Genomic DNA, 18,811 nt, shown 5'->3' with positions numbered 1-18,811 from the left:
ACACATCCTTCTTTTGTAGGAATTGTTCCTGGGCAAGTTTCTGTTCTGTTTTTAGAGAAAACTTGCCTTTTAAAACAACATCAACGGGTTGCTGCGCTTTGGTGGCCGTCATGTTGAATGTAAACAAAAAGCTGCTTGCCTTCGCTTCTCTATCGTCATCGTGTTAAACCCGCCAATAGCGCGCCAGTTTCCCGCAAATTTGTAATGGAAGCAGGATAGCTAAACGTACAGAGCTACAGGGTGAAATCAAATCGGCGGCAGATCGGGCTGGGTTTACCCAGTCTAGTAAATGTGCTATTTTGTTGGAAAATAATATACAAACTGCAAGACATATTTTCTAATTTCAAATATTCTGTCATGTCTTCAAAAGCTGTACTACTGTAGGTAAATGCCTTAACTTTACTCAAGAGAAATTTCCTTTTGCAGTAATTGCTACATTTACAGTGGGTTAGTTGAGAGGTCGATCAAATCCAGAGTGAAAATATTGACTGGTTTGTGTTCTGTCAGAAATGATTGTGTGATGTGAGGAAAATAGGCTGTTTATTGTAGGTTTGTTGGGTGCAATAATAATAAGGAGGCTGGCGTTACTGCCACCAAGATTGAAATGAAACCTATACCCATGTGCACTACCCTTGGCAGGGGTCACCTCAGCTTATTCTGTAGTTGAAATGGCTGACTGAACGTAATTCATTAGACGTTTGCAGTGTTGACATTTTAACAGGGCCCAAATCAAATCTTGTTTTTAAGGAAACCTAGGGCTGCACGACAGCATAGTAAGTATGGTAGGCAGGGTACCCTCTGACCAGAGGACGCAAGTGTAAATAACCATGCAGAGAAGCATCTGACCTGCTGAAGTGCTCTTGAGCAGAACGATGAACCTTTAACAGTCTGGTATACCAGCCTCAGATACAGTCTGTATCTGAGGCTGCAGTGACATAGAAATGAAATTCCTCCATTAATTTTGTTTAACTTGATTTAGATAGATAGATAGATAGATAGATAGATAGATAGATAGATAGATAGATAGATAGATAGATCGCTTTATGGATTTATATTTATGTGATCATTTCTTCCCACTTTTTCTGCTCAGCAGTGACTCAGCACTGCTCCAGCCTCAATGAGGGAATTCAAGAACTAGTCCACCCAATTATGGCTGTGTGTTCTCTTGCACTACTTTGACGTAAGGTCACAACAGCGAGGGCAAGATCGGCAGGCATAGTATAGTTTTTCAATTTCAATTCCTTTTTTCTGGGGCAATGCAAGGGGCATCTCAGGGTAGGCATTTAGTCCTATTATCGTTCTGCTAAAGATAAACTGATTGGGTACAGTGTGCACTGCGTGACATGTTTATAAGGCTTTGTTGCCTGACACTGACCAGCAAAAGTCTTAGATTGTTTGAGTTGAGTGGGAAACACATCCTCTGTGAATTTAGGATCAGAGTAGGAGAAGGTTTACTATCAGTTTCTCCCTAAGGCTGTGATCGTGCCCTGAGGAGACCCTAAAATTCACGGCACTACAACTTTACTGGCTGACTGACTGAAAGTATTTCACTGTAGGTTTGGGTGGTACAGTTCTCTTAACAATGTTTAAATGGCCTATTGAGCTGCTCTTAGCTGCTTGCTAATGACCTCAAAGTGATAACGCTTCACTTATCCCTTCAAAGAGCATCCACCTTTAAACAGAAACACTGCTTTTTCCTGTACCGGCCAAATTTGAACATGAGGAACTCTCTCCTGAAATACTAGTACTGCAGTAACTCATTAATGTGATGGAATCAAAAGAAAATATACAGAGCTGTAGTCATCAAACTGAAGGCAAATTGTGTGTACTGTCAACACTGATTTAGTTGAAGGCCTAGATTACACTTTCTGTCCTGTTTTCTCTCTTTTGTGGTTGATTCTTTTCTTCCTTTCTTTCTTAGTTTCTTTCTTTGCATTAGGAAATACAGACGCTAATCTAATGTAGTTTGGGGTTGCAGGCTCCTCCTAATGTATTTCTAAATGCATCTGTTGAACAGCACTGAGCTTCTTGCTAATGACCTTAGTGTGATAACGCTTCAGTTCCTTCCTTTAAGTCTGCTGCTACTATGTAATCTGCCTTGACTGTCTAGACACACACACACATACGCACATTTATAAATAGAGAAGGAAACATGTAGGCACAGAAACATAGCCAAACTGCGCTCACACATACAGTGAAACAGGCATGCCAAAACATGATTCTGCTTCAGCTGTAAAGACAGATGCACCTGAAAACCACCTCCTATACACATACACACACTCACAGGCGCAAAAACATGCATGGATGTGCGTATAGTCTGTTTCTGACTGTGTTCTGCTTCACTCCCTTTCTTTATGATAACAAGCTGCTGCTGCTATACACTCTTAACAACAACCTTCACTCCTCCCACACAAACACAGATACAGCCTGCAACAACACCTGATCTTTTACTGTCCTTGGTTTCATTGTTATGTTTCATGTGCCTTGATTGAAAGCCCAATTAAAATTACAAATAGTCATCTATTTTTGCAGTTATGAGATGGGGCCATTAGATGCAACATTAGAACTACAAATGTGCTGGTGACTGTAGCGTACAAACCAAGGATGGACAGTTTTGTGTTAGCGGTGGTATTGAGGAATAAGGACCACACCATTTGCAGTTTTTTTTGTGGTACAGCTGACTAGCTTAGCTATAGCCAACAAACTGACATTAACAGTACAGCTTTATAAGCTTACCTTTTGGGTACTGATTTGTTTCAGAAAAAAAGCACAGGACATGTAATTTACAAACAAGATGTGTAGGCTGTAGCAGAAAGAAAGCATGCGTTTATTTCAGCTTGACTTGACTGAATTTGTGTGTGCCTGTGAATGTGTATTTCTGTGCATACAGTATGTAGCAAACTATTGGCAGTATGTTAAAGTAGTTATCAAACTAATAGTTTGAATGATGTTTGACAACCAAGAAATGGTTTCTGTATCCCCCTTAATACCAGTTGACGTGATCAGCACAACTGTTAATGGATTAAATATTGTGTCCTCATAAGAATAAAATGAACATCTGAAGATTTTGACAGGGATGATGATGCATCTTTAAAAATTGACAGAAACAAATGTGTTCTTGTGAACCTTCAGGTGGAGGTGAAAATATAAAACAGAAACACATCAACAAATAAAGAACAATGGTTTATTAATGCCCCCTGTGATTTGTTGTTAGCCAGGAGTTAATACCTCAAAATATTGTTTTGCATCTTTCTCCCATTATTTCTAGCCATTTTGGAAAGACTTAACATTGCCAGAGGCTATAACATTCAGTGTATAATAATATAGTAAAATGCTTTCTACAAGTATGAGTTTCATATTTATTCAGCTGCATATTGAATGTAAGTTTCTGATGTAAAAAAAATAAAAAGAAATTTTCTCTTGAATATTATCTTGTTTGCATATCAGTTTGCATTGTTTTAGACAGTGTGTGTGTGTGTGTGTGTGTGTGTGTGTGTGTGTGTGTGTGTGTGTGTGTGTGTGTGAGTGTGTGTCTATGAGTGTGTGTCTATGTGTGTGCATGTGCATGGATGCTTTCAGACATGTATGAATAAAGATTTATACAGTTATCCGTGGCTTCTTTAGCATTCCTCTCATGATGGCGGTTAATCCCTCAGATGGTCCCATATCCTTTTTCATTATTTGAACATTTGCTAGCCATTTTTATTACGACAAAGCCCGGCCAAAGGCCTAGCTATGCATAGCTGATTCTGCATGTTGAAATGGTTTTTACAGCCTTATCACCTGCGGTAAGGTTTTTCTTCACTGTAGTGTGATTTGCCATGTGATGGATTCTAAACCAACATCACATGTTCATTGTTTTTTAACAGTCCTCTGATACACCAGAAACTCACTGATTGAGACCAGCTCTTTTCTCTTAGAGGTTTTCTGAAAACAGCTGAAATCTGCCATCTCCCATTCTGTCAGGGAAATGATCTACAGCTAATAAATAATGGACAAGCAGCGAATAATAGAAAATCAGTATTACGGCATTTTAGAGCGCAAAGTAGATTGATGATCCAGTGCTGTAAGCATGCAACTACAGCCACGTACGTGCCTGCAAGTAAGGCATTAAACACCAAATTTTTCAGTGTTCAACAGCAGGGTGTGTTTGCAGTGTGCAGCATGCTTAGCTCCCAGAAGTGATTTGTGTAACTATGAATGTAAAGGAAGATGCTGCTAAATTAAAGCAAGGGAGCTTTTAGTTTCAGAGTTTTGTTCTTTCTCTCTGCTCCCATTCATTAAAGATGGATTATTTTGAAATACCAATATGTCACTGTCAAATGAATTGTTTTGTGCCAACCTTTGGCATAGCAGCTTTAATTAAAACTATAGTGCATAGTTTGTTGCCCCCATGAGGAATTCTAAGTAATGACAACAACACTGTCCACATGACGCAAGCCTTTGGTGGTCACGCACCACCCCCATCCCTCCCCCACTAGTTGCTAGTAGCTAGAGGAAACGGTAGATTAAAAAACATTACGGACTCTTCAGAAGAGGTAATTATCTTGTAGTTTTTATGTCCTCTTTGTCTCCAAAGCTGACCGTTGCTGCTGTTCTTTCTCAGCGGTCACCTAAAAGGCATCACTCAAGCTTCTGCGCGCAAAAGTCGCCGGCACCATTTTGTAAACATAGCCACACCGAGAAATACAGAGAGAGTTTTGTGGAGCTGATAGGCTTCATTGGCTTTGTATCAACTTATTTGGCAATGGCTTGAATGTAACGGATGTTCATTATTTAAAAAATAGTTGCACACTATAGGTTTAAATAAGATAGAGACACTGGTTGTCTCTCTCAGGCTGGTTTTATCCTTAGTACTCGCACGTTTTAGAACAAAATATTTCCTTCCACATTTAATGCCTCCTGCTGTAAATAAAACACGGCTCCATCCTCCATCAACTTTTTAGGTCTTTCAACTAATTATTTTCTTTGTACTTTAAATAAACAGAGATAGCCTATGTTGTGTGATTTCCCCATTGCATGATTTAATTCACATTCTGGCACATCAGGGGTCCCCCCAGAATTCCTAGGTTTGATGATGCTATCAATTTCATCAGTTCTAAATACATTTTTTGTGTTGATTTTGCAAATGCACATTTAACAACCTATTGAAAAATATAGTACTATAGAGACTATGTTAGTGCAGCATTGTTTTACTCATGAAGGTAATTGTGAAGAAATAAAAAACTAAAGGGCTGGTATAATAGAAGCATGCTTCATATTTTCTGCTATAAAAAGATTTTTCTCTTTGCTGTAATTTAATATGACTTAATGGCATGAAGTCAGACTTAATTACAGTTGTCATAAGGTTGGCAGAGACTGCCAGTATTTTCAAAAAATGTTCTTTTTTTGTTTACAAAATGCTACTATTAATTTATTGTTATTAACCTGCATATAGCACTTTCATTGCTCAAGAGGCAGTAGTTTGCCCATTTCAATACTAGGCTTTCACATTTCTCCAGCAATATATATCATTATTTTCTATTGCTGGATTTTGTGGGGGGGGGGGGAAGCATGATACCATCCCTGCATGAATTGATAATAAATCCCTCACTGTTTTTTTTGTTTCATTTTGAATTTGTCTGTATTCTCACTTTTCCCCATCATCTGTGTTCATAACATTTTTTTTTTCTCATTTTGTTTTTTAGGTGATAAAGCTGTCATTTGAAGAGTTTGACCTGGAAAGAGGATATGACACACTAACTGTAGGAGATGGAGGGAAGATAGGAGACACTCGGAGGGTACTCTATGTGTAAGCACCACTTATGTGTTCTGGCCTATAATATAGTAATATTGACAAGCAACAGTATAGAACATGTTAATGGGGGCAATTGGAGACACACACTGCACGCTATTGTGCAGGTACACACTACATATATTGGATTGCTTTATCAACTTACAATGTTAAAGGTGTAATTGTTGTACACTCAACTACATGGAAAAACAAGGAATGTGGATACAGTGTGCATACAATGATATACACCAATCATAGATTAGTCCATTTAACCATTATGTCATTTTAGATTTGTAAATAATTAAAGTCTCTTTTAAGTCAAAAGTAGAAAGTGATAAACCAGTAATGCTTATTACAAGTTTGTGTTAATGTGCATGTATTTGTGTGGATGTGTGTGTTTAGACTTACCGGTTCCAGTGTCCCTGACCTCATCGTTAGCCTGTCCAATCAAATGTGGCTCCACCTGCAGTCAGATGATACAATTGGCTCAGCGGGGTTCAAGGCAGTCTATGAAGGTATGCTTTTCTTTGCAATGAATGCAACAACAATAACTTTTTAGCCATGCTTTTCTTTCTCTCTTTCTCATTGTCTCTGAAACACATACTCTCTCTCTCTGTCTCACACACACACACACACACACACACACACACACACACACACACACACACACACACACACACACGCGCACACATACACATACACACACACAAACAGATATACGCTCAGATAATGGAGTGTGAAAGTCATTGCGTTGCTGACGGGCTTATTCAATAGTGAACACAACTGTTCTGTCCTTGTGTAAACATGTGAGTGTGTGCGGCTGTGCATTTCAGGAAGGTAATAAATTAATTATGTGTCAATCACCTTATCGTTTTGCTTGGTTATTTTTCATATTATAGCAAAGCTGAGACTGATAGAGAGATAAAGATGGTGTCACAGTGAGTGAAGGTGAGAGGGAGAGATATAGATGTACCTCTAAATACTTATTATTTAGAACAATCCATTTATTTTTTATTATTTATATATTTGCATCTCACCATGCCAATGCAGCTCCTTAAATTGACTTGAACTAAATGGAAGTGAACTAAATTGAATTCACTTGAGACAAAGAGTGAGACAGGTAGAGAGGGAGAGAGGTAATTTGATAAACGTGAAGACAGAGGAAGAAGGACAACAAGAAATTGACGGAGTGGGACAGAATGAGACAAAATGACAAATTGAGTGAGTAGAAATAAACTGTCTCAGAGAGATCGAGGGAGTGTGAGAGTGAGAGGTATGAAGGTTGTGCTCTTGGTTCTGCTTAGCTACGTTTGATTCAATGATGTTGCTGACACTGTTGTCCGGGGTCAGTTACTGCTCAAAGGAATCGGCACAGTGCATTGTAGCCATAGAAACTGCGTACAACTTAAAAAAAAAAAAACATTTTAAGTGGAGAGATTTAACTTTAACAAATTTGTTTTTTCATCACGCCCAAGATTACTAGCAAACACACAAATACTCAACAACCCTGCTGGAGACAATGCAGTCATATGGATCCGAACCATACGCACGTGTTTTGGAGCTGCAGGAAAATACAACCTTTCTGGAATCATATACACTCGGTGCTATGTGAGGTACTAGGTTACATCATCCCCCAAACCTGTCTTGTTCTATACCTGGGATATTTGGAAGGATCTGTGCATAAAGGAGACCAATATTTGGTCAAGATTCTGCTTGCTGCCGCAAAAAAGAACTGGCTCCAGACTGATGCACCTGAACACAGACAATGGCTTATCAATATCAGTGACATTTAAATGATGACTACACTCATACATAGATTACAAACTATGGAACACTCATTTTCTAAAGGCTGGAATAAATGGCTAATGTACTTGGCAAAAAAAGAGACATAAAAGTAAAATATTGCTTGTATGTACTGTATAATGTCCCCCAACAGGCACTGTTCTCCCTTAATTTCCTTACTTCCATCCTTTACTCTCTATTGTTCTCTTTCCATCTTTAACTATACTTCAAAAAAGCAATAAAGGAAAATTACAAAAAAAAAACATTTTAAGGCACATACACACACACATGACAATATGTACATGTGCATGTGTATGTGAGAAGGAATGAAAAGAAGAAACAAACAAACAAATGGTAGTTAATAACCTCTAGATGATCTTGTAGTTTCAGTTTTCCCCAGGCTAGCAGAACAACCGGCTGTGGTGTGTTTTGTGTGTGTGTCCTTGCATGTGTGTATATGTAATGCTGTCATATCATATAATGTTACACAGTTTGATCAGTGTTACCCCTTGAGAGCTCTTGGGTTTTCAGCCCTGCAGAAAAACCCAATGTGTGTGTGTGTGTGTGTGTGTGTGTGTGTGTGTGTGTGTGTGTGTGTGTGTGTGTGTGTGTGTGTGGGTGTGTGTGTAGCTTTTGAATGATGTCATATTACACTTGTCAATCACTGTGCGTTTTTGTGTGCATGTTGGGAGAAAAAAAAAAAACAGTGAGTTAATATCTCAAACACACACTGCCCATTATAATAATTGAAGCTTTCAGTAAAATGCGGCTGCCAAATTTTCAGTTTGATGGCAATTGGTTGTGAAAAGAGTAACGATGTACATAATGTACTCATTTTTTCTTCATCAAAGGACTGAAAATTAGCATTGAATGTCTTTAAGATTATTTTGCAGAATCAAAAGTATCAGAGATATTGTTACTTTATAAAACATGGTGCATCTGGATACCTGCAGTATAATGCAGTATAATGATTGCTGTTTGACAGCTCATGTTCAGGTTTTACACAAGCAGTTTACACTTCCTGCATACAAATGTGATGATAGCATAACTTTATCATAACAACTTCACAGACTGTAAATTGTTCATTGTGATTGATTACCTACATAAGCAGTTTCCGTTCTCTGCATGTATGTAATTATACTGTACTTGTATGAAGTGAAACCAAACGTGGTTGTAATCTAAACCTGTCTTTGTGTGTGTGTGTGTGTGTGTGTGTGTGTGTGTGTGTGTGTGTCAATGGGCTAAAACACACGAAATGTGTTTAGATCCCTGTAAAATGCTGTATTGCTGAGTTGTAAATCTAGGTACTGCACTTCAGTGAAATTCTGTAAACTTTGAAAGAAAGGAAAGGAAAAAAATGACAGAAATAAAAGAAAACAGAAAAAACGAAAAATTAATAGCTAACTAAAAAAAGACAAAATAGTGAGCGAAAGAACAAGTTCCCACCATAGTTACAGCCTTACCAAGGGCTCAAGATCGCTGATATTCATCCTGACACATCAACTGTGTGACAGCTAGCTCTGGGCCACACACATGCCTGCCACTTCTTTCTTTGAGTATTCTATTCTTGTGGGTGTACTTACATCCCAACAAATAGTAAAAGTGTAGACACACACACACACACACACACACACACACACACACACACACACACACACACACACACACACACACACACACACACACACACACACACACACACACACACACACACACACACACACACACACACACATTGCTCACCTTGAGATGTATTTGCCCAAAGCGAATCCAGGAGCATGGTGGAGTATGTGTTACAAGCTGACAGACGTCTGGTAGAATGTCAAATTTTAAAGTAGGGGAAAGAGGGAAGAGCAGTGGATAAAACCACACTATCATTATGGGAAAAAGGGATTAAAAAAAGACTGACACAATGAATGGAATATGATTGCAGGCCAGTTCGGCAGTACTGCTAATGTGACACTCATGCCAATAAAGCACAGCGTATTGAATCAGATTGAGAGAGTGGGAGCGATAAGAAGAAAATTGAGCACAGTGGGAGAGAAGGACAATTTGAAAGGAGGACAGGCAGAAACAGAAAGGGAAAGATAAAGAAAGAAGGAGAGAAAGAACGTGTGTTTGGGAAGCAGTTATATGTTTGCAATGTCTTTTACCTCCTGCTGGTTTCCTAACAAGAGTATGCATGGATCAGTGTGTGTGTGTTTGCATCTTCCTGTGTGCCTCCACTATTTGTTTTGCCTTTCACAATTAAAGATGGATTACACTATAATTACACTGATGACAATTAGCTGTTAGAAGGGAATCAATAAAATGAATTTGACATAGGTTGTATTTCGTAACACAGCAATGTAGAATAATAGACTCGGCATGTTCACCCTTTTGCCTCTCCATACAGACGTAATAACTTTGCTGCTAGTCCTTCTTTTAAGAATCGTCAGTTCTTACCATTTGTTAACCTGTTGACAACCAGCACTGCTGCCAGCTGTCTCCCAAAGAAAGTAGCTATTGCATACGTTTTAAGTATGGCCTTTGTGTTCAGACAGCATAAGTAGAGTCTGTTCACAGGCAGCAGACTCATTCAATGATACACCCACATTAATCTTAACCCTAGCCACAAGTCTGAAAAAGGTTGTAAAAAGTCATAGCTTAGTGACAATGATGTAAAATGTGCAACTTGGACAGCCAGCAATATATGTGAGAAGGAACATAGCTACAATAATGTAAATACCACATAACTGAATGTTCAGATTTGACTCACCGACTATCTAAAAATCATCTATGAATGTTATGAATGCTATTTAACCCCACTTCACAAGCAAAAAACAGGCAACCCCTTATCTGAATGTCACTATGTCGCATGTTGACATTAATTATCAGCATAGAAACATGGCTGCCTGTGTCTGTGTCGTTACAGAGATCGAACGGGGAGGCTGTGGTGATCCTGGGGTGCCGGCATTTGGTCGCCGTAGCGGTGATCGCTTTCAACATGGTGACGCGTTGACCTTCTTTTGCCAGTCGGCCTTTGAACTAGTGGGAGAGAGGACCATCACATGCCAGCACAATAACCAGTGGTCTGGCAATAAGCCCAGTTGTATTTGTAAGTACACATATTTTTACATATTTATACAGACATATTTAGGTCTGTGTTAAATGTTTTCCCGTAATTCTTTTTCATCCTAATTTTGCATGATCCTTTTTTCTTTCTTACCTACTGCGATATCTACTGTATGTATTTGTCTTTGTTTTTGCTGGCATTACCCAATGAAAGGTCAACTTAACCTCTTTCCTTCCTGCCTTTCTTCCTTCGTTCTTTCTGTTTGTAGTCTCATGTTTCTTCAATTTTACGGCTCCATCAGGGACTATATTGTCCCCGAACTACCCAGAGGAGTATGGGAACAACCTGAACTGTGTGTGGTTGATTATCTCTGAACCGGGCAGCCGCATTCATCTTCTCTTCTCTGACTTTGACCTGGAGCCACAGTTTGACTGGTTGGTGATCAAAGATGAAGGTAAATGGGTCTTAATTAGGGCTGTCAAACGATAAAATGTTCTTAATCGCGATTAATCGTTGAATTTCTATAGTTAATCGCAATTAATCGCATGTTTTATCACATGACTAAAATTCTATTATTTTGCATTTCAGAACTGTTTTTAAGTACATATTAACAATAGAAAGCAATTCTTACCAGTGTATCTTGATTGGGAATCAAATGAATGCAAAGAAAGTTACTTTATGAACTTGATTTTAAGATTTATATTTGTTTATTATTTATTTATTTATTGTAAACTAAAGAAAACTGTGTGAATCTAGTCACACATTTTAATCTAGATTCAATATTAGGGTTGGGTATTGTTTGGTTTGGATGCCGGTGCTAAAGCGGTACTTTTAAAACGGTACTGGTGCCTTAACGGTGCCTGAACCGATACTTTTTAAGAAAGTAAAAAAAAAGAAGGGTACTAAACAGTTGGCGACATTAAAGAACAGCTTGTTTATTGCTAGGCCATATCGTCAAAATTAAATGTTTAATAATAATGTACTCACTATAACAATAACTTATTTCACTAGTAAATAGCTGTTGAATGACAAAAACAACAACCAGATGGGAAAAGGGCATTTAACAACAACTTTGAATGCACCACAAGACTGTAAATTACCAGTTTCTTTGAATGCACCGTCTGTGTTTTTCCGACAACAGCAGCTGCAGATTGTTACATCCCGGTGTCGGAATCCTCTACAGTGAAATACAGACAAACTTTACACCGTTTAGCGTTAGCTGTCAGCATTGTAACCGTGTTTAATCCAGCTACTAGTTAGCGGTAGGCTAACGTTAGCTGCTGTTGAGTATAGTGTTAACTAGCGTCATGTGCAGCGATGTTTCTGTTTCCTGTAACGTCTGTTTCAGAGCATCAGAGAGAAGTGCAGGCATATCAGTGGCACCAGAATGAGGCACCGAAATCTGCGTTGCTATTCATGCAGCGATGAATACGATTAAAAAAAATTAACGCATTATGCTCGGCCCTTAATCGCATCGCGATTAACGCGTTAATGCTGACCGCCCTAGTCTTAATATATCACCATATTTTTTAAAAGCTTAGTTCCTCAAGTAACACCTCAGAATATGCTAATTAGTAATTGCTGAAATATGGACGTTAATGTACAGTATATACAACTGAAATGGTAAAAATGGTCAAATAATTTGCGGGGCCATTCTTTCTCAACTAGTCAACTTAGTCTATAACAAGCAGGTAAAGAGAAGTTCTGATTGGATTTGGTTGATGAATGACAAGCTGGCAAACTGGACGGATAGTTGTCATACTTTATTTTATTGTGCACTTTTCTACCACACAGAGGGCAATTAGATCACTGTTCCCTATTGAAATAAAAGGAATTGATTTAAACTGAATCAAATGAAGTCAAGGTTTGACTGGCTGGTCATTAAAGATGAAGTTGTGTTTAATCGGCTGGCTGTAAACCTGTCCGTCTGCAGAGATGTTTTTCTGGAACAGCGTTTTGAAAATTGCAGGGCAATTAGTGCTGTTGCACTGGGCAAACTGAAATTAAAGTTGCCACTTCAAAGTCTCCCAGTTTGTTCTGCTTGGTGGTAGATCACTGTTGTCACATGGAAACCATAATGTTTGTCTTCTTTTCAGAAATTAAGACAAACAAAGTGTTTAGAAGGTTAACTACTATATCTGCCTAATTTAAAACTGCTTTTCAGAATCACACGCAATAATAAGCACTTAGATAACCAGATCACTTCTCAAGTGTTGCTTATTCATCATTGCTAATATGCATTGATGACTAATGGCATTGTCTTATATTCTGTCCTTATGTCACACATTCAAATGTGAAACATTTAGATCCTTATCAACAATTTTGCTGCTATGTAGCCGATGTGGTGACCCAGTCGACTGTTATGCCTTTGCAAAATGCATACATAAAAAAGTAGATGTTTTACTCTGGATGGAAAATAAATCTGCATCCTAAAGCAATAAGATAAAAGTTTTTCTGTATTAGAGAAACCAAAGTGTTTTTCCATTTACCAAGGAGTTTATGTGACCTTGACACTCATGCCTTTGTCTTCTTTTTTATCCCTGGATAATAGAACATTGAAATAGAAACAAATGGCAAGCAAAAGTGAACAGAGCAGCCACAGTAATAACCAACCCATAAATCTCCTGAGCTGGGAAACAGTAGTATTCAATACAGCCCAAAAATCTGATAATGCTTCAAGGTATGCATTTGAACAGTACATCAATGGTTAACATATTCAGAAAGCCATTGCTGTCATCTAATACAAGAGAACATAGTGATAGACTGTTACAAAAGGCTTTTCTCTAAATCTCTCCTCTAAGATAAGACAACGTATGACCTTGTCACTCTTTCAGCTATTGTCACATTGCTTCTCTTTCCACTCCTGGTCTCTTGTCTATCAATGCAATAATGAACAAGTTAAAGAGCTTTTGGGTTGCTGAAGAACAAAGAGACTGGCACTTTGCAAATAAGTCACTGTGTAGCTTAATTGAGTCTAAGTGCATTGGATCCAAAACTCCAAGTCAAAGAGGGAATAAAAAGAAAAGTTTCTGTGGCAGTATTGGTGAGGAATCCCAATTTCAGATAGTGTGTTTTATTAAGTGTTTTATTACTGAAGTGTTTTTGTAGCTCACTTTCTGTCCCTTGCAGGGTTGCCAACTCACACTGCCTGTCGTTGCACCTTTTTGTAGTTGGATTCTCAAGATGATTTTCAATATTACTTTCAATAAAGTGTATGTGCTTAACAATGCCATCTAAAACACACTGCAATTGATCATGCTGATTGCTCTCTGTTATGTTTTAAGGATTGGATGGATTTTACTAAGACCGGTAAAAATATGAAACAGTGGCAGTACCATGCTTTTCATCCATTATCAATACCATCATCTTCAACTATTTAAAGGTGTGTAAATAATTCTGGTGTATCTGATCTGATATTGTACATATCCTTAAAATATCTAATACACAGTTAATACTGTATAAATACTGTTTTTGAGGTTTGCTCAATATAATGTCACACAATGAATACACTCAATGACCGGAAGAAGTAAGTCTCACATTGGCATTGGAACAGCACCTATTTTAGCTATTTCTCCTACCCATGCTAAACTGCAGGTGTCTGCTAAATTCCTGGTGGGCCACCAGCAACAACAATCATTGTTAGTTCCGGCAGTGAAATTAAGTTGTGCATGCCGATAGCTCATCAGCATCAGTTTATAATCACCAATCACACTAATAATACATTTACAATTGCATTCATTCAAGACAATAAGGTGTTTTTGTAATCTCACAACAATGTCTCTCACTTACTCTTGATCATTTTGGCACTGCTGCTGGTGGTAAATCTGTTTATTTCTACCTGCTACAAACTGCTGTTACTGACTGCGGCGATTGATTTCTCCATCAACCACCTCAGCCTCCTCCTGTTCAAGTGTCTTATCACCATATTTGGGGATGACATTTCCTTCCTTGTGCATTATGTTTATTCCATATCTCACTGATATGGGCCTGCTCGGTTGTGTTCTGTGTAGCCCTTTAGGGTTTTATTACGCTCCCTACTGAATCTCTCGCTGCCAGTTGGATCATTTGGGAGCACCCTCATGAGCAGAGTGTATTCTGCTTAAAAAAGTGAGGAGCCATTTGTTACAGTAAATGGTCCTATGCTGTGACACAAATGTCTCAGACAGAAATGAGGTGATGCATGGTTACAGCTGTACAGACCAGTAGGGGAGGTGTAATGTTTTCGGGGCCATTGAATTGGTGTAGAGTGGGTCCTTTAATGGCTATAGAGCGATGCCTTAAGGCCAGAGCATACCTTTACATAGCAGCCAGGTTCAGCCATTCATTGCAATCATGTACCCCCAAAGGGATGATGGATACTTTGAACAAGATAATGATCCCTGCCATGACATAATTGTCCAGAAATGCATGGTTCAAGACACATTCAGGTTTCATAACATTATAGTTTTTTCCAAATGCTTACACACGTTTTCAAAACTATGTCTCCTTTTTTTCAAAACTCTACATACAATTCCTAAAACTGCACACACAAAATGCAAAATGCCTCACATCTCCTTCAAAATGAAAAACTGCATTCAAAATACCATAAACACATCTCAAAATGAAGCATTTGCGTCAACACTTTTTTCATAATAGTTCATTTTTGGATATACCATGTACACACTGTTGTTCTAAATCTAAAGCTCTTTTGTCTTTAATATGCTTATATCTATATTTACAATGTTCTAGAGAGAAAGTAATCTGCTGAGAGGGGTTGAAAAGTGCACTGTAAAAAACAATGTAATGTTACAGTAAAACATGGACAAAACATTACATTGTATACAGTAGCATAAAAGAAGAAAACAAAAGTACAAACATGTAAACCAAAGGTATCATTTTTAGAATAAAGAATATGTGTGTGTGTGTGTGTGTGTGTGTGTGTGTGTGTTTTGCGTGCTTGTGTGTCGGGGTGGAGGGGGGGGATTTTATGCACTTTGTGCAAAACAAAGTCTGATTTTTAATGCTGAAATAATCATTAGATAGTTGCATGCAGTATGGACGCCACTGTAAAGCTACTCAAGATGGGCTTCCCTCGTTGGTCAATCCGTGGTTGATCACATGATGAATAAGTGTGGCCCTGATCTCATCAGAGATGGCTCTCCTTCTTCCTCTTCTTCCCTCCTCCTCCTCCTCCTCCTCCTCCTCCTCCTCGTTGTTGTCCCCTGTCTCTCCCTCCTACTCCCCTTGCTCTCTGTCTATTGTTGGCATCCATTGTTCAAAACAGGTAATCTGACCTTTGACCTATGTATAGGCCTATACTAAAGCAGTGATTGGTTAGTGTTCAGTTATGACATAATGTGTTTGCAAATGTGAGGAGTGTGCGTGTGCCCTGGTAAATAAGTGTAGCATGTTGATTGGTTGTGTTTAGAAAAGGAAAGCAAGTCACTTCCTGTTAGATTTTTGTGTCTTAGGTAGAGAATTGTGTGTAATGTTTTGAAAAAAGTGTTTTATGCAATTGCAAACTGAGTGAAAGGCTGAGAAATAGCTTAGGGTTTTGGAGATTTGCTGTGTAGTTTTGCACTTTGAGTGAGAGGTTTCAAAAATCGTGTGACATGTGACAAAAGATTTTGTGTAAGCAGTTGAAAAAAACTGTAATGACCTGGACACTACAATCCCCTGATATCAGTCTCTTTGGGATTTACTCAAATGCAGCATCTGTAGAAAAGAGCATCAACCTTAGGCAGTTATGTGAAGCACTCATGTCTGTCTGGTTTGATTTAACACCAGAACCAGATGGATCCCTTGCTGAGTCACTACTGAGACGTGGGAGCTGTTATTAGGGCTAAAGGTGGTCCAATGTGGCGCAGAACAGGAGTCTGTATTTTTCAGGTCACTAAGTGTATATTTTGTCTGTAAAGTTAGAAATAAAGTTAGAGCTAGGTATCAGCAGGAAAATCAAATTTGATTTAAGTTTAAAGAGTCATGATTCAGTTTCATCTGACATTAATAAGATGGTTCATGAAATAATCCTGTATTAATGTACAGCTACATGTATACATTATAATCCCACTTTGGAAGACTGCCTACTTTTACTTTTCTTTTTTTCTTAATAGTTACCATGCCGATTTAGATTATACAGTCAACATGAGATGATAACAAAAAATAACACTGATGGATAAACATCTCCAAAATGCCATCTTTCTACTACTTTCAACTATGAAAAATAGCATTGATTTAGCATATTGTCATTTTAACATAAATCCCAAAAGTCTCAAAAAAAAAAATACTAAACCTGTAGAGAAGCAAGTTATCCTGAGACACAAAGCGTTCAATGACATAGACAATGTAACTCACTGCTGTTGTTAAAACTCCTAACAGGGTAATAAAGAAGTCAAACTGGGCTCCACCAGTAAGTAGCTACAACATTTTAATACAACATACAAAGTCAATATGTGTTACTCTAAAAGGAAACATTCTCAGGCATATTTTGCTGCTAATACTTGTTTACATTTCTTAAATAAGATTTTGAATTCAGGTCTTGTTATGGATTAGTCCTCCATTTTGTTACTGACAGTGCTACAGAACTGAACGAAGTGAATTGAATGGGTTCTTTTCACTCCATTAAATTCTTTAATCCGACTGACAGGCAGATGATGGACTAATAGTGCTAGTCACTGTGCAACCAAAACAACCCTTTTCTCTGGTGATTTCTATAATGTGTACATTGTTTGCATTTGTCTGCAAAATAACATCAAAACAACATATTAGTATTTGCTAACTTTAAAAAAGATCTGAAGAACTAGTGAATCTTCTCAAAGTATTTTTTCCCCCAGCACCAATAACATTTAATAAATCTCTTTAGGTCTCTTGGGTTGTTTTATTTTATTCCTTTTACAGGAGTCCTTCACTTTCCTAGTATGTCCTTGGCCTAATGTTATTCAGATGGAATTAGATAAGCACCATTAAAACGTGTCTGTTAAAGATTGTTTTAACTCTGTTCTATTTTAGGCCTGTCTGAGCCACAAACATTTGGAACATTCTCAGGAAAAGATGTTCCATCACAGATTGCCTCGAATGGACACATCATGAGACTGGAATTTCAATCTGATCATTCTAATACTGGAAAAGGCTTCAATATCAGCTACACCAGTATGTGCCACCTACCTACCTATATATCTGTGTCTGTCTGTCTATCTGTGTCTGTATCTACATGCGACAAAATCAAACCTAAAATGGTTTAAACACCGTTATTTGTAATGTACATCAATGTGCCCATTTTGTTGTGTATCGATGTATTTCTCTTACTCCTGTAGTTATCCAGTCAAACGTCAGCATGACATCATGTTTGAGATGTTTCCAGAGCTGATACAATGGAGTTTTGATAGCAGAAAATTGTTCGACAATCTAAAAATGACAGCAGTAAACATGAGCAGCAGATTTTTGAGGTCCGCTCATCAGAATAGAGGAGAAAGGGCTTCTTGCTAGATACAGCAGTTTGTGACAGTGTATGATCAAGCACAAAGAGATAAAAACCGAAAAGTTTGTTTATAATAGATGGTCTTACCTTTTTGTAAAGCAACTTCAACCTACGGTCTCACTCTTGCCTTGTCATTGCTATTCTGCTTGACTTATCATCTGTGTTTATGTCTTACTCATGCTTTACTTAGTTAAACATTGTCAGCTTTGAACCTGACTACTGCAGCATGTATATTTATCTGCTCTAAGCTGAACTAGTTGTGCATGACTGACTCTGATTAATTCTCTCTGATTTCCGTGCAGTTTTGCACCATTTCACACACTGCCTAACAAATGACCTTGTCTCTGACTCTTCCTTGAGAGATTGTATTTGACAAATGAACATACTAATTATATTTAGCCTCTTTAGCACCACATAATGTTTAATGAAAAGTCCCATCTCTAATCCTAACGCAAACAATTTTTTAACACAAATGAAAGGTTTGATGCACAATTTGAAGCAAAACTGTGGCATTAGAGTCCTTTCTTACTCAAACATTTCTAAAAGTAATGTACAAATACAGAAATCCTCTTTATACTCCGCTTGTTGTGAATATATTATGCAATGTTTGTATTGTCAACAGTTACTAATACTCATGTTCTTAAAAAAAGACAAAATGTTTAACTACATTCATATAGTTTTTGATGATGAAATGTTTTGAGAATGTAATTTGAATGTCTGATCACATACATTCTACATTGGGACT

General features: G+C 38.0%; 1 protein-coding gene across 1 annotated transcript in view; it reads left to right on the top strand.

The window, feature by feature from the left end:
- LOC144523220 (CUB and sushi domain-containing protein 1-like) overlaps positions 1–18,811 on the top strand; it is a 339,360-nt gene that overhangs the window by 183,027 nt on the left and 137,522 nt on the right. Inside the window, exons 11-15 of the mRNA XM_078258647.1 lie at positions 5,688–5,791; positions 6,176–6,288; positions 10,470–10,652; positions 10,879–11,064; positions 17,598–17,738. Of these exons, the coding sequence (XP_078114773.1) occupies positions 5,688–5,791; positions 6,176–6,288; positions 10,470–10,652; positions 10,879–11,064; positions 17,598–17,738 (727 nt within the window). The remainder of the gene's footprint in view (positions 1–5,687; positions 5,792–6,175; positions 6,289–10,469; positions 10,653–10,878; positions 11,065–17,597; positions 17,739–18,811) is intronic.

Source organism: Sander vitreus, chromosome 1, assembly GCF_031162955.1.
Source record: "Sander vitreus isolate 19-12246 chromosome 1, sanVit1, whole genome shotgun sequence".
Classification (NCBI taxonomy): Eukaryota; Metazoa; Chordata; class Actinopteri; order Perciformes; family Percidae; genus Sander; species Sander vitreus.
Note: the sequence above shows the minus strand (reverse complement) of the source record. Positions and strands in the feature narration are given on the sequence as shown.